At 38.9% G+C, this 14,057-nt stretch overlaps 1 protein-coding gene across 1 annotated transcript in view; it reads right to left on the reverse strand.

Moving 5' to 3' along the window:
* The window catches only part of VEGFC (vascular endothelial growth factor C), a 201,574-nt gene that overhangs the window by 17,492 nt on the left and 170,025 nt on the right, over positions 1-14,057 (reverse strand). The window contains exon 4 of the mRNA XM_077477249.1: positions 743-897. Within this exon, the coding sequence (XP_077333375.1) occupies positions 743-897 (155 nt within the window). The remainder of the gene's footprint in view (positions 1-742; positions 898-14,057) is intronic.

Below are 14,057 nucleotides of genomic sequence, written 5' to 3' on the forward strand. Positions count from 1 at the left end.
CAAAGCAGGTAAGTGTGACATGTTTAACCTTTAATGCCACTTTAATGTAAAGAATGCAATAAAGAGACACAATACAATACAGAGACACAATACAGACACTGTGATATACAAGGATGATCCTTGTATATCACAGTGTCTGTATTCTTCTATTGCACATCCCCTGAAGAAGCAAATAGCGAAGCATGTCGGGCTAGTGTGCAGTAGATATTCTTTTACATCCATCTGTGATCCTTAAAGATCGTCAATGTAAACCATTGTAAAGTTTTTTGCATTGTTTCTCTTGAACGATTTTAATCCTGATTGTAATTAAATCGTATAAAAAAAAATTCTACATATTTACTTTGGAATCATTATTTTGCACCGTTAAAATACCTTTTCTCAATCTCTCTTTACTACATTTTTCAAATTTGGGATGTGTTGCCAAACTTAATGGGTGTTTTTAATGTAGCCGGACCAAACTGAAACTAAAGAATGCAATGTTTGCACTTGTGTGGGCTTGTATTACCAGCTCTTACGTTATGTGTGTCAAGGATTGAGCCTTAGACAATCTTGGTGCAAACTGGACAATGATGTTAAACCCTTTCTACACATCATAGTTACATACTGTAGTTAGTCTGGTTGAAAAAAGACAGAAGTCCACCTAGTTCAACCATCATAATATTTTCTTAATGCAATTTTTATGAATAGCATCTATATCTTTACAGCATGCACATAATGAAATGAAAACCCTCTCGATACTTACTGTATTTGTGTTGCTGGCAATGATCGTCTGATAATTGAATGGACTTGTCTGTAAACATCCAACTTAGACATGCACCGACAGGATGTATGGTTTGCAAAACTAATTGTTACTGGTTTTACTGGTCCTTGAGACAGCGGGACTGTGATTTCAAATAACTAAAATAAAATAAAAATGAGGAACATTTTCAGTTATAATTTATTACTATCAAACATTTATCAATCAAAAACAGGTTATCAGTAGTTGACAAGCTACAGGTGGAAAAACGCCCCAACTAGCGTAACAGATAATATTATAAAACATTTAGGAACTAAAACATGAAGACTCAAGGCAAACTGCCAGCTATATGCACTAAATCAATGACCCGTACACACGATCCGAAAATTAAACAACAGATTGTCTGACTTTTTCAGCTTAATAGTCGCAAGTAGAAATTGAAAAGGTTACTAAAGTCACGAAAATTCTCGTACGACAGAAAAAAAAAAATCGGAAGTGGTGTCATGTGTTGTAATGTATTTTCGGATGACAACTATACTGACTAAACAAAAATCATACAATCTGGTATCGTACGAGGAAAATTTTTGTGCTTGTCCGATCGAATAATATCGGATGAATTGTCATGATTGGCTCTCGAAAGCTCTGTACTAACAATCCGATTATCGTACGATGGTGTCGAAAGCGCTATTTTTTGGCAGTTTTTCAGATTGTGTGTATGAGCCATAAGTCTATTAGTATGTATCTAAGAGAAACCCTTTTATGATATTGCAGCTTACCAACTTTTATATGGGATGGCTGCATACGTTTCCTTTGTTAAGCAATTGTTCTTCTATTTTCAGCTGGTGATCCAGCCAGTAAATCAGTTTTTTTGAACAGAAAAGCTGTCTTATTGTTACAGGGATGCGACAGATCATTTGCCACTGGCAGAGGTGCTTACAATGTGACTACTTATAAAGTAGTTATAAGTACTACTTATAAGTACTTATAAGTATCTGAGTCAGCCAGGAACCACCGTGTTTGTTATCTTGGACACTGTGTGGCATTTGGAGGGTGGCAATTGCTGCCAATTTGGGGACTATTTAAGGTGTGGTGTTGCCCTCGGGCATCTATGTATCCTGGATGATGCCCTTGCGGTTAGGGTAAAGCACTATATAGGAGGTTTATGATTTGTATGTATATGTATTCCACACTATGTTGATGACTGGCAGCCTTTTAAAGGTAATGCATATTTAGTAATATAAGATTTGACAAAATAGCAGATATGGTACTGTAACTTTTGGGCAGAAAGATAAATGTATAGAAGGGGGTGGTGTCCTCATGTATAGTGGGAATAAATGGGCATTTATGCTTATTGGCCCAGCTAACCCTTTAAATAAAAAATTGTGATACATCAACTTTGTCCCAGATATTTACACCAGTCTGGAGACATATATAATAGGATGTAATAATTGGATTGGTGATATATAATAAGGAGGATTGAAAGATTTTTAGTAAATATTGTGGAATATTGTTAAATTGTATACTGTGAAATTGCATTTTCTTCTGTGCATTTCCTTTTGGGTTTGGGGCAGTTTACCTCTACCTACCCCCTCTGTCTGCTCCTGAAGAAGTGGATTCCATCCAAGAAATGTGTTGGGCTAGTGAAATGCCGGTTGGTATGTTTGTTAAGATATGAGGTGTTTTATCCCCCTATATGTCTCTAATATAATGTATGTTATAATCGTCAGGATTGTTGGATTAAAGAATTGTTTTTAAAATGTGTTAACTTAAAGTGGATGTAAACCCGAAAAATCATTTTTAATTAAGGCTTGCACCTTGTACAGTTTAGGATTTCATGTCATCTGTGCCCAGTCTTGCCATGAATAGTTAATCCACCTCTGAGCAGTCCTCTTATCTTTTTTCAGTGAGATAAAAATAGTCAGACAGAGAAATAGATGTCTGTTTCTCCCCCTTGCTATGAGTTATAGGGGATTTACATATCTCATGCACAAGTGTGAGAGAGACATTCTGTGTACATTCTGTGTACTTTAGATCCCCTCCTCCTTTCTTCTTCAGCTCTTTCAGGATTGGCTGCTCCACACCTCAGCATGATTGGGTGTGCTGAAGTCATGTGGTGACTTCCCTGGGTTGTGACTGGATGTTAGTGATCATGGGGCATAATCCAGATCTTGCTTAATAAATTGCCCATTCATTAATTTTGATTTGGGTTTCACGTGGCATGAACTGAAAACTAGGTTCAAAAACTGAACAGGCATTCTACAAAATGTAGACCTCTTGACAAGACATGGATAACTGTTCTCAATTCTAGATTTGCAGCTTTAAACTTAGTTTGAAAGACCTTCCAGCTACCCTACATCCCCAGCTTAGGCAGTAGACCGGGAGCGCAGAGGTAATGCATAATTAATACCCTACAATCACTGATAAAGCAGTCAAACACCTAAGCTGGAACCAAATCATAGGTCAAATAATTCTTATTAGATCTTGTCTATTACTTGTTTACCAGTTCACCACATGACTGGATCAGTTTGGCCTGTGGACTGGTAATCCATAGCATTTACATATCCAAAATCAACCCCATTCAAGTCAAGACCTGCTTCAAGCAAAGTGATTCACTCGTCACTACTGGTGAGCTAAATCAACCATTCACTTGTAACTCTCTGGAATCTAGTGGCAGGGCCAATTCACTAAGAGTTAAACAATGGTGCATAAAATGCACCTTTACCTGTATAAGAACTGTCAAACACCAGAGCCTGCAGTAAGCAGCCAGATTTCATGGATGGGGGGAGAACATTTTTTATTTCGCTTTTTCGGGTTGGCAGGCAGCGGGATTGACGATGAATTTACATCAGGGGACACTTATTTTATTTTGTATTTTTTAATAAAGGAATTGTCAAAAACTGTCTATGTCTTTTTATTACTTTTTTGGTGAATGGGTAGGGGTGAATGCACCCCATGCTCATTCATATGGGGCGGGTGGGCTCTGGGGGACATCTTGTTAAAGGGGGCTTCCAGATTCCAAAAATCCGGATACAGTTATGGGGATGAGGCACTTGTGCCTATCAACATGGGTAGAAGGTTCTTTTGGGTGGGAGGGCAGAGCACCCCCCTACCCCATAGCACCCACCCCAAAGCACCCATCCTCCTATGTTTAGGGCATTTGGCCTGCCAGGCTGTATGCTTGGTTAAGGGTCTGGTATGGATTATTGGGGGGACCAAATGCCATTTTTTGTTTTAACTTTGGCATGGGGTTCCCCTTAAAATCCATACCAGGCCCTTCTGGCATGCTGTTTTTTTTTCATAATTTTTAATTGTCGGCATTACATTCAGCTGTCAGCAGGGGGCAACCAGCTATTTGTCAAAAAATAGAGTGGGGATCCCCCAACATCCACACTGTTTTTTGACAATTACCACATGTGACACCGCCAGCAAAACCCTGGTGGTAAATATTGCATGCTTTTTTTACTCTCTGGTCTGTTTGTGAATTGGTCTTATGAGCTTTTTAACCACTTCGGTACCGCGCTATTGCCAAATGACGGCATTAGCGCGGACCTACATTTCTGGGACTACGTCTATTGACGTCGTCCCGTGTACGAGCGGCCTGCGCGGCCCCTGAGGGGCGCGCGCGGCGCGCTCTGTGATCGGCGAGTCCATGAGACTCGCCTGATCACCGATCCGTGCAAGGGGTCGATCCCGACCCCTTATCACGTGATCAGCTGTCAGCCAATGACAGCTGATCATGTGATAGAACGGAGCCGGTAATCGGCTATTATTCCTCCTCGCGCTGACAGCGCGAGGAGAAAAAAAAAAGCCGATCACCGGCGGCCGTGATCGGGACATCAGTCCCGATCATGGCCAGTAATGTAAGCGCTCACCTGCCCCCTGCCAGTGCCCACCTGCCCCCTGCAGTGCCAATTTAATAAAAGTTAGTGCCCCCAGTCAGTGCCACCCAGCAGTGCCCACAGTGCCACCCAGCAGTGCCACCCACAGTGCCACCCACAGTGCCCACAATCTGCCTCAAAGGTGCTGCACCCCAGTGCCGCCCATCAGTGCCCAGCAGTTCCGCCCATCAGTGCCCAGCAGTGCCGCCCATCAGTGCCCAGCAGTGCCACCTATCAGTGCCACCTATCAGTGCTCATCAGTCCCATCTATCAGTGGTACCCATCCGTGCCACCCATCCGTGCCACCCATCCGTGCCATCTTATCTGTGCCCATCTTATCTGTGCCGCCTTATCTGTGCCCATCGGTGCCGCCTTATCTGTGCCTATTAGTGCTGCCTTAACTATGCCTATCAGTGCCCACCAGTGTTGCCTATCAGTGCCCACCAATGCAGCCTATCAGTGCCCACCAATGCAGCCCATCAGTGCCCACCAATGCAGCCTATCAGTGCCGCCTAATCAGCGCACTTCAATGAAGGAGAAAAATGACCCGTTTGCAAAATTTTAGAACAAACTATTAAACATGATTTATTTTTTTTATTTTTTTGCATCTTTTTTTGTTTGTTTAGCAAAAAATAAAACTCCGAGCTGTAACTAAATACCACCAAAAGAAAGCTCTATTTGTGGGAAAAAAATGATAAAAATTTCATTCGGGTACAGTGTTGTATGCCCGCGCAATTGTCATTCAAAGTGCATCAGCGCTGAAAGCTGAAAATTGGTCTGGGACTGAGGGGGGTTAAAGTGCCCAGTAAGCAAGTGGTTAAACTATATTTACAGGCACATTATTTTTTTTTTCTTTCTGCGGTCAATACTGCATAATCGTTCTTTTTTTCTTTTTTTTATGAATTGGAGTTAAAGAGGAACTGCAGTCTGCTCACATCATTTGTAATAAAAACATATTTGCCATTCTGAAGCTTCCCTCCAACCACTTTGCATATTATTTTATATATACTGTGATTCTGTACTTGCCAAATATGCTGCAGAAATCTCACTCCACTAAGCCTGGCTGCATCCATTTTAAATGTGGGCAGCTGAAGCTGCTGCCTGTTCACTTCCTGGATTTACACAGACACACAAAGGCACGCCTCCAGCTCTGCAGCTCTCATTTGGTCCTCGTATGACTCATCTCCTCTCCTTTCCTGGCAAACTCTCATGAGACTGAGAGAGAGAGAGAGCTGTGCATTTAGTGAATTGACCCCACAAAGTCTTACTCTAACTCTCTTACTTCACAATAGAAATACCCTTAATTCTTCTACAGCTTTAAAATATATTAAATCTTTTTTAGGGAGAATTTGGTCACCTTGAAATGACCATGGTAGGTGGGTGAAATAACCAATTAGCTGCTGACAGAACAGAAGCATGGCTTGTAGAACAAGGGAAAGTCATTATAGTGTCTGCTAATACTCTCCTTAGAAATAAATTTACATTGAATTATTTTAAGCACATTATGCTTCATATGATGCTGTAGAAAAATCTATGTAATTCAAACAGCTTAGCGTTCCTCTGGTTGCTGGCATGCAGACCTTTCTGCAAAGCATCTGTGTCCAATGTGGGAAGCCTGATACAAGCTTTTACATTAGACACAGCTCATAAGCAAGAGAGATTAAAACCACATACAGCAGGATTTTTTCACACCGTATAAAGGAAAAAAGGGCAAAATACTGACAACCTTATGGAAACATAGGAGATCTTTTTACATTGCGTTCTCTTGTATTTACTTCAAAACATGTCAGTTATAGATTAAATTCTTTGGAAAACAAGTTTCTTCAGCAGTCATAATGCATGTATGTTCCCATTTGGAAGAACTTGAAGTCTTGGCATTATACTTCTCAGGGAGACAGCACTATGAATTCTCCATTTCCCAATACACCAAATGCAAGTCATCCAGAAGTTTCACAGTACTATCAATATACAGTAAGTTACTAATGCCGTATGTCGTAATACTCAGTCTTCGTCGCTTTTAACAATGGAAGCACTGTTACATAAAGCAAACACTGAGGTTAAAAACTTGATTTAACCACTTTCAGACAGGACCATTTTTCTGGCTTAAGACCAGAGCACTTTTTGCAATTCGGCACAGCGTTGCTTTAACTGACAATTGCGCAGTCTTGCGACATGACTCCCAAACCAAATTGATGTCCTTTTTTTCTCACAAATAGAGCTTTCTTTTGGTAATATTTGATCACCTCTGCGTTTTTTTATTTTTTACTCTATAAACAAAAAAAGAGTGACAAATTAGAAAAAAAAAACACATTATTTTTTACTTTTTGTTATAATAAATATCCCCAAAAAATATATAAGAAAACATTTTTTTTCCTCAGTTTAGGCCGATACGTATTCTTCTACATATTTTAAGTAAAAAAAATCACAATAAGCGATTATTGATTGGTTTGTGCAAAAGTTATAGCGTTTACAAAATAGGGGATAGTTTTATGGCATTTTTATTAATATTTTTTTTGTTACTAGTAATGGCAACGGGCTGTGCTTCTATCAATCTGTCTAATCAAAACCGGGACTCCGTGGAGAGAAGGACAGTTCGTCCCTGCCAAAGAAGATGAAGGGGCTCAGGTAAGTAAAACAGGGGGGGCTAGGGGGGCGGTGACAGCCAGCGGTTCTTTCACCTTAATGCATAGGTAACATTAAGGTGAAAAAACACAAGGGTTTATAACTCCTTTAACTCAACTGCCAGAGGAAAGACAACATATATGTATACTGTATAGGAACTCACTGGATTATATAAAATGATTACTTTATTGATCAAGAATAATTAGAATATACAAATCCATATATTAATATTGGTACCACACACACACCAAACACAACCAAAATAACATGTACACACCTCTCTCTCGTAAACAAAAAAACATTACCCCTGAACAGGAGACCACCAGGAGAGACACACGATGAACATCTCTACATTTAAGTGTCTCCTTGCATACTAATTGGATGAAGGATATTTGTTCCTGAGCCTGTCCATGTGCATATGCCCAGGATAATGGCAATCTCCGGTGGCCAAAATATTGTGATTGATGCTGTTTTTAACTATATGGAGTGTGTCGTAAGTGCCTGATTGCTGCAATTATTCTCTGTATTCTAGTTACCCCTGAGGAAGGAGTATCTCTTGTAGACTCCAAAACGTGTTGGGTGAAGGATCAATTTTACCTACCATCTAATTTAACTACTTGCAGCATCAGTTATGGTTGACATGTACACTCCATGATTTATGTTTTTACCTATGTATTTTCAATAAATTTTGAGCTTTTTCTATCATATTATTTTGTGACTTTGCATAAGTGCCGTTAAAGTCCTACCCCAAGGGAACCCCCTTTTTCTCTATATTCTTATATTTGGATGTTGGCACTGTGAAAAAATCATTGCTATCTCTTCATGACCATTTAAGAAGCAGACTCTAACAAAATGGACTCTGGATTGCATAATACTGGACATGTTTCTATAAACTTAGTTTTCAAAGTTATTACTGTGTTAAACTATATACTTGTATGGTTTATATATGGAACACTGGATTTATGACATTTTTATGAAGTATGTGTACATATTTTTTGACTTGGGTTGTATTTAGCTCTTTTTAGGATTGGCTAGTCATGTATTTTCATATTGTTATAGCAAACCCTAAAAGATTTATGAGGATTTTTTTTCAGCTATGACTAGCAAGAACATACTCACCCGAAAATATTAAAAATGGTGCATCATCTTTGCTGGACCATTAAAGTGTATGTAAACCCTGACAATGAACTTGTCTTAACTGGTCCCTTTTGATTTACTAGATCTTATATTTGATTAATAAAGTATACTTTTAACTTTGACACTGTGTCCTTATCCAGTAACAGCACACATATTGCTCCTTCTCTGTGAGACCCCTCTTATAGAACACACGCACTGGTCTTTCCCTTGTGAGATACCACCTCCAGAACACACACATTGGTCTTTACTCTGTGAGATCCCACATCCTGAACACACACATTTGTCATTCCTCTGTGAAATCTAACCTCCTAAAAACACATATTGATATTTCCTCTGTGAGATCCCACCTCCAGAACACACGTTGGTCTTTTCCTGTGAGATCCCATCTCCAGAACACACACATTTGGTTTTCCCCTGTGAGACCCAACCTCACAAACACATTGATCTTTCCCCTGTGAGATCCCACCTCCAGAAGACACATTTGGCTTTCCCCTGTGAGATCCCACCTCCTGAACATACACATTGATCATTACTCTGTGAGATCCCACTTCCAGAACACACACATTTGTCTTTCCTCTGTGGGATCCCACCTCCAGAATGCACATATTGGTCTTTCCCCTGTGAGATCCCACTTCTAAATCACACACATTGGTCTTTCCCTTGTGAGATCCGGCCTCCAGAACAGACACGTTGGTCATTCCCCTCTATTGCTCCTCCAGCACACACTCTCTAGTTTCCTCTGCAGTCACACGCTTTCCCACCCACAAACTGCATATTGTCCTCCCTATAAACACTACACACTGAGTTCAGACACACAGTCTGGGGGATCAGTAACTCAGAATGAAGCTTAGTTCAGTAAGTATGTGCAATAACTAGCCATTCTACAGTGTATATGCATTAACCTTTCAGCGATCAGTCACCACAGAAGAAGCATTAACTCCTCAGTCCCCCATCTTATAGGTATTAACCCCTCAGTGACCTGTCTACAGTGTATATAATCAGCTTCAATCAGCTATCAACCTTTAGTGATGAATATTCAATGTATGTGCATTATCTTCCCAGTGACTTGTCCCCAGGTGCGTTAATTCCTCAGCACCCATTTCTTGGCACATGTGAATTATCTCCACAGTGCTCAGTCCCCAGGCATGTATATCAATCTCTCAGTATCCAGTACCAAGCTTGTGTAGGTTAACCCCTCAGCACTCAGTAACCAAAGTATGTTCATAGTCAAAAGACACAGTGCTCCCAACATTATCCCACTTTTAAGTACACAATGGGGTTTATTTACTAAAGCTGAAAGTGCAAAATGAGGCTCACTGCTGCGTAGAAACCAATGAGCTTCTAACACCAGCTTGTTCAATTAAGCTTTGATAATAAAATATGGAAGCTGATTGGTTTCTATGCAGAAGTGAGCCTGATTTTGCACTTTCCAGCTTTAGTAAATAAACCCCAATGTGTACTTAAAAGTGGTGTATGCCTGTATCAATAGCACAATGTATATCAAGCATATAATAAACTGGGAAGTGCAAACGTGCAATAACAATTAAGACCAATGTGCAATAAACGACACTAAAAAACATACGACAATAAAAATTGGTGACAATACAAAAAAACTGAAGCAAAAACGTCATAATTGACTGATATTCAGTAGCTGATATTCAATAAATGAGATCCCATATAGGTGTAAGAGCATTGATCAGGCATTTGACAGTGTGATAACCATCACCATAGTAGGATTAAAGGCTTACCAGAAAGCCTGCGAGCACCCTTACTCAGGGGGGTCACAAAGAGCTTTGTTGGATCAAAGATCCACTGAAGAGGTCTCCAAGTGTCCCATTAGCAGCCTCTGTGTGCACTGGTGATGATCAAAAGCCTGAAGTTCAGACAACCTCAGCAACAAGATGTTTGTATATGCAAAGAGACAAGAGACTCAAGTTAGTGTAATACTGTCTCTTTAACAATTTTTTGGCAATGCTGCAGTGCTGCATACACAGGTTTCAAACTCTGCGTAAATCCCCAGTATAAAACAAGCCAAAAGTGATTCCTTGTAAGTTACTGGTCCATAAAAGCGATCACGCATACGTAAACTGTGTGTGCGTAGCGCCCCGACGATCGTTTCATCATATGTGATGCCATCAGGGGTACTCCCACAAGCCTGCTTCCATGCTATAAATACTCTATTAACAAGATAAGGGAGCGCTGCCATTGGTCAAACAAATTGACCCAAGGGCACTCATTGGAAGTTCAAACATGGCCCATCACAGGTGAAATAAACAAGTGATCTGTGTAGCCATTAGTAAAGCTATGTGTCAATCATCTCGGGAGAACAAGGCCTTAAGTACATTGATCATTAATTGCAACCACTGGTGGTGGGTAGTCCCTCTTTTCTTAAAGACACCAAACATGTTATTAACCTACTGGACACCATAGAGTGGAGACCAACACATTTTTTGGTAACTGCAGATGTCACATTTTTGTACACGGCAATTTCGCATAAATTGGGATATGAGGCGGTACAACATTTTCTTTTTCATGACTCCAATATTTCAATTACACAGAGTAATTTTATCTTGGAATTGCTTGAATTCTCAATGACACACAACTATTTCTGGCATGATGGAGCATACTATCTGCAAATTAAAAGAGTGGCCATGGGAGCAAAGTTTTCTCCAAGCACGGCCAACCTTTTCATGTCAAAATGGGAGGAGGACATAGTTCTACACAACAGGTGATCAGACGTTGTTGTGTGAAAAAGATTTATCGATGATGTCCTCTTCATATGGGATAGTGATCTTCAATCTGTTCACGCTTTTCTGGCTTTTTTGAACAACAATAATAGAGGTATAGTCCTCAGCCATGAGGTAAGTCCCTGTATGAATAGGAACACATAAAAACATACGGTGGGGGTTTCTCAAATTTGGCTGCAAAGGTGGAAATGCACTTTAAAGTAGTATTAAACCTGAAAACAAAAATGTATTATGTTGCAGCCTAACAATTCTTAAATGTGGTGGATGCGTTCGTTTTCTTTGTTTTAAGTTTCTCTATTTTCACTTGTTGATCCGGACAGTATTTCTGTTATTTGACAACTTCATTCAACAAACCAAGCTGTCGAGCAAAAGTTTCCTTTAGAAGGTTGGGACAAACCATTTAACACAAACAAGGGTGCTGACAATGACCAGCTTTCATTTACATAGGTAAAACCTTTATCTCAAAATGAAAAAAAAAACTGTTGTTCTAACTGCCTAAAAAATAGCATGCTAAGACAGGAAGTGTGTTACTGGCTGAATCACCAGGTGAAAATGAGAAAAAAAAAAAAAAAAAGGAAACTATTGCAATCACCACTTTTAAGAACTGGTGATGTGCAATGTATACAGCATAACATTTCTCTATGCATTTCTGTTCTTTATTATGTGTATGGACCACAGTTTAGTTACAGGGCTTAAAAATGCATGGATTGATGGAGATTTCAGGAGGGTTCGAGTGCAGTATAGAAAAACGCAAACCCAAAACTGGTACGCCTTTCTCTGTACCAGAAGTAGAAAATCTTTAACCCTCCAAGTGTCATTATGCTCACTGGATTCATGTTTGTAGCTGTCAGAGTCTTGGAATGCCCAATTAGATTTGTAGTTCTGCAACAGCTGAAGGGATGAAGTTTATCTAAACCTGCTCTATATCCATAGCTTATTATTCAACCGTACTGATTTTAAGTATTAGGGAACTGGGTGATATAAGTCAGTTTTCTTTGAATACTATCAATATCATACTTTGCAACTTCTTTGCATGTTTCACACCTCTTTTACACATCTTTTATGCCATTTTAATGTCAGATTTTACATACCCTCTCACGTTCACCTCTCATTTTGGGGCTTTACAAAAACTTGAGGTGTGCCGTAAATAAACCAGCAAAGTACAGTGTACTGCAAAGTCAGGATTTTTATAACTAGGCCGAATTATTATTATTTTTTATATCAGAGTATGTGAGTCTCAAGTTTCAATGTCTGGTATTCATTTGGGAACATATCTTGTAAGATTTCTAAATTCAGCATGATCTGCACTTTAGTTATACTAACGTAACACAATAGGGATAAGCCTCATAACATACTCCTTCACTACTCCCTTATTTCAAAGCACCTATCATGTATAAAAGTTAATTATACTGTGTAATTCTGAGACCACTACTATTATTAGACAATTGACCTTTCTTCTGGAATGCGAAGTGAGCACTGTTTTCCTAAAGGGATCTCTTGTTAGACTCAGTTATAATGAAACGGTCTTAAAAATTAAGCATTTTATTAAAGAACATACTGTGCACTGCAGAGACTACATTTACTTTCATTTCCATGATGTGCATCAAAGTTTGCGTGGCTTTCTTTTTATAGTTGACATAGTGTAACCATAAAATTTTGTTTTATTTCCAAAAGAAAAAAGAATACGTAAAGGCAAAAAAAAAAATTAAACCAATTACATTATCCAAATCCTAAATTCTTTGGTACTTTCCAAATATTTTGCCACTAAAGAAGTGACAGCTTTGTCCAGACTTATTACTGATTCAAGCTCTATTTGAACAACTCTTCTCTAAATTTGTATCTCCAGTGAAAATTTAAAAAGGAATTGTCCATAGACATTATGGACATAGTCTTGTTACCATCCATGTTTGGTTGATCCTAGGATACATCAATTTGTACATAGAGGAGAAGAGAAGCATAACAGTCATGTGCTTTGTGGCAGCATGAAAAAATGGCCAAAAACTTCCAATCCTATCTTTAATTTCTCCTAAAGCCTATTCTTCATAGGTGTTTGTGGAATCCACAAAAGGATTCTTGCCATATTGGTCAAAGAGCATATCAAATCTATAGCACATTGAAGGTGGCCATGCAAACAAGTAGCCCACTGTACTTCATGTGTGGTTATATAGTATTACATAATGGTTGAACTAGATGGACTTGTGTCTTTTTTCAACCTAACTATGTAACTATGTAACATGTAAGGCATTTACATTTTTCAAAGCAATTTAATAGATTTAAAACATCATCAAAGGCTGCCATATTTTATTCCATTTTCCTGTTCTTTAAAGATGTTGATATTGACAACAAAGCTGGTAAAAATTAAAGAAGAATTATAATCAGGACTAAGGACAAAAAACTTTTAAGCACTGGTAACAAAACTTTAAAACTGCAAAGCCCATGTGCATGAGGCACATAGGCATCGCAATCCCATCTGTTAGCACAACTGAATACTGGACTCTAGGCAACTTCAAGGGTGGAAATAAAGCCATGCCAGAAACTAGTATACTGAGCTGGTCTATTTAATGGAAGCACCATCTGGTGAGTAAAGGTCTGCCTCGAGTTGTCTAATGCAAGGATAAGAATACCGTACCTAAAAAGTTTTATTATGAGTTCTGCAAATCATTTGTGATTATTAGGGGACATTTTTAAATTCAATCCTAATCAAAATATACCCTGTCAAAATAGCATAGCAATGACTATCCTAGCCCCACCTAATTTCAGGTGAAGGCTCACCTCCACAACATATTCAAGGAACACTGAATAGTTTGCAAATATTTGCAGCTATTAACTCTTTTAGTCATATTCAATAACGCATAAGAATTCTAGGAATTTACAAAAATTGATTTTATAGGCATCACATTTAAAAACATACGTTTATTTAGAATAATTTTAAATAAT

The sequence above is a fragment of the Lithobates pipiens genome, unplaced genomic scaffold, assembly GCF_037356315.1.
Source record: "Lithobates pipiens isolate NorthernLeopardFrog02 unplaced genomic scaffold, aLitPip1_a1.2 Scaffold_13, whole genome shotgun sequence".
Taxonomy (NCBI): Eukaryota; Metazoa; Chordata; class Amphibia; order Anura; family Ranidae; genus Lithobates; species Lithobates pipiens.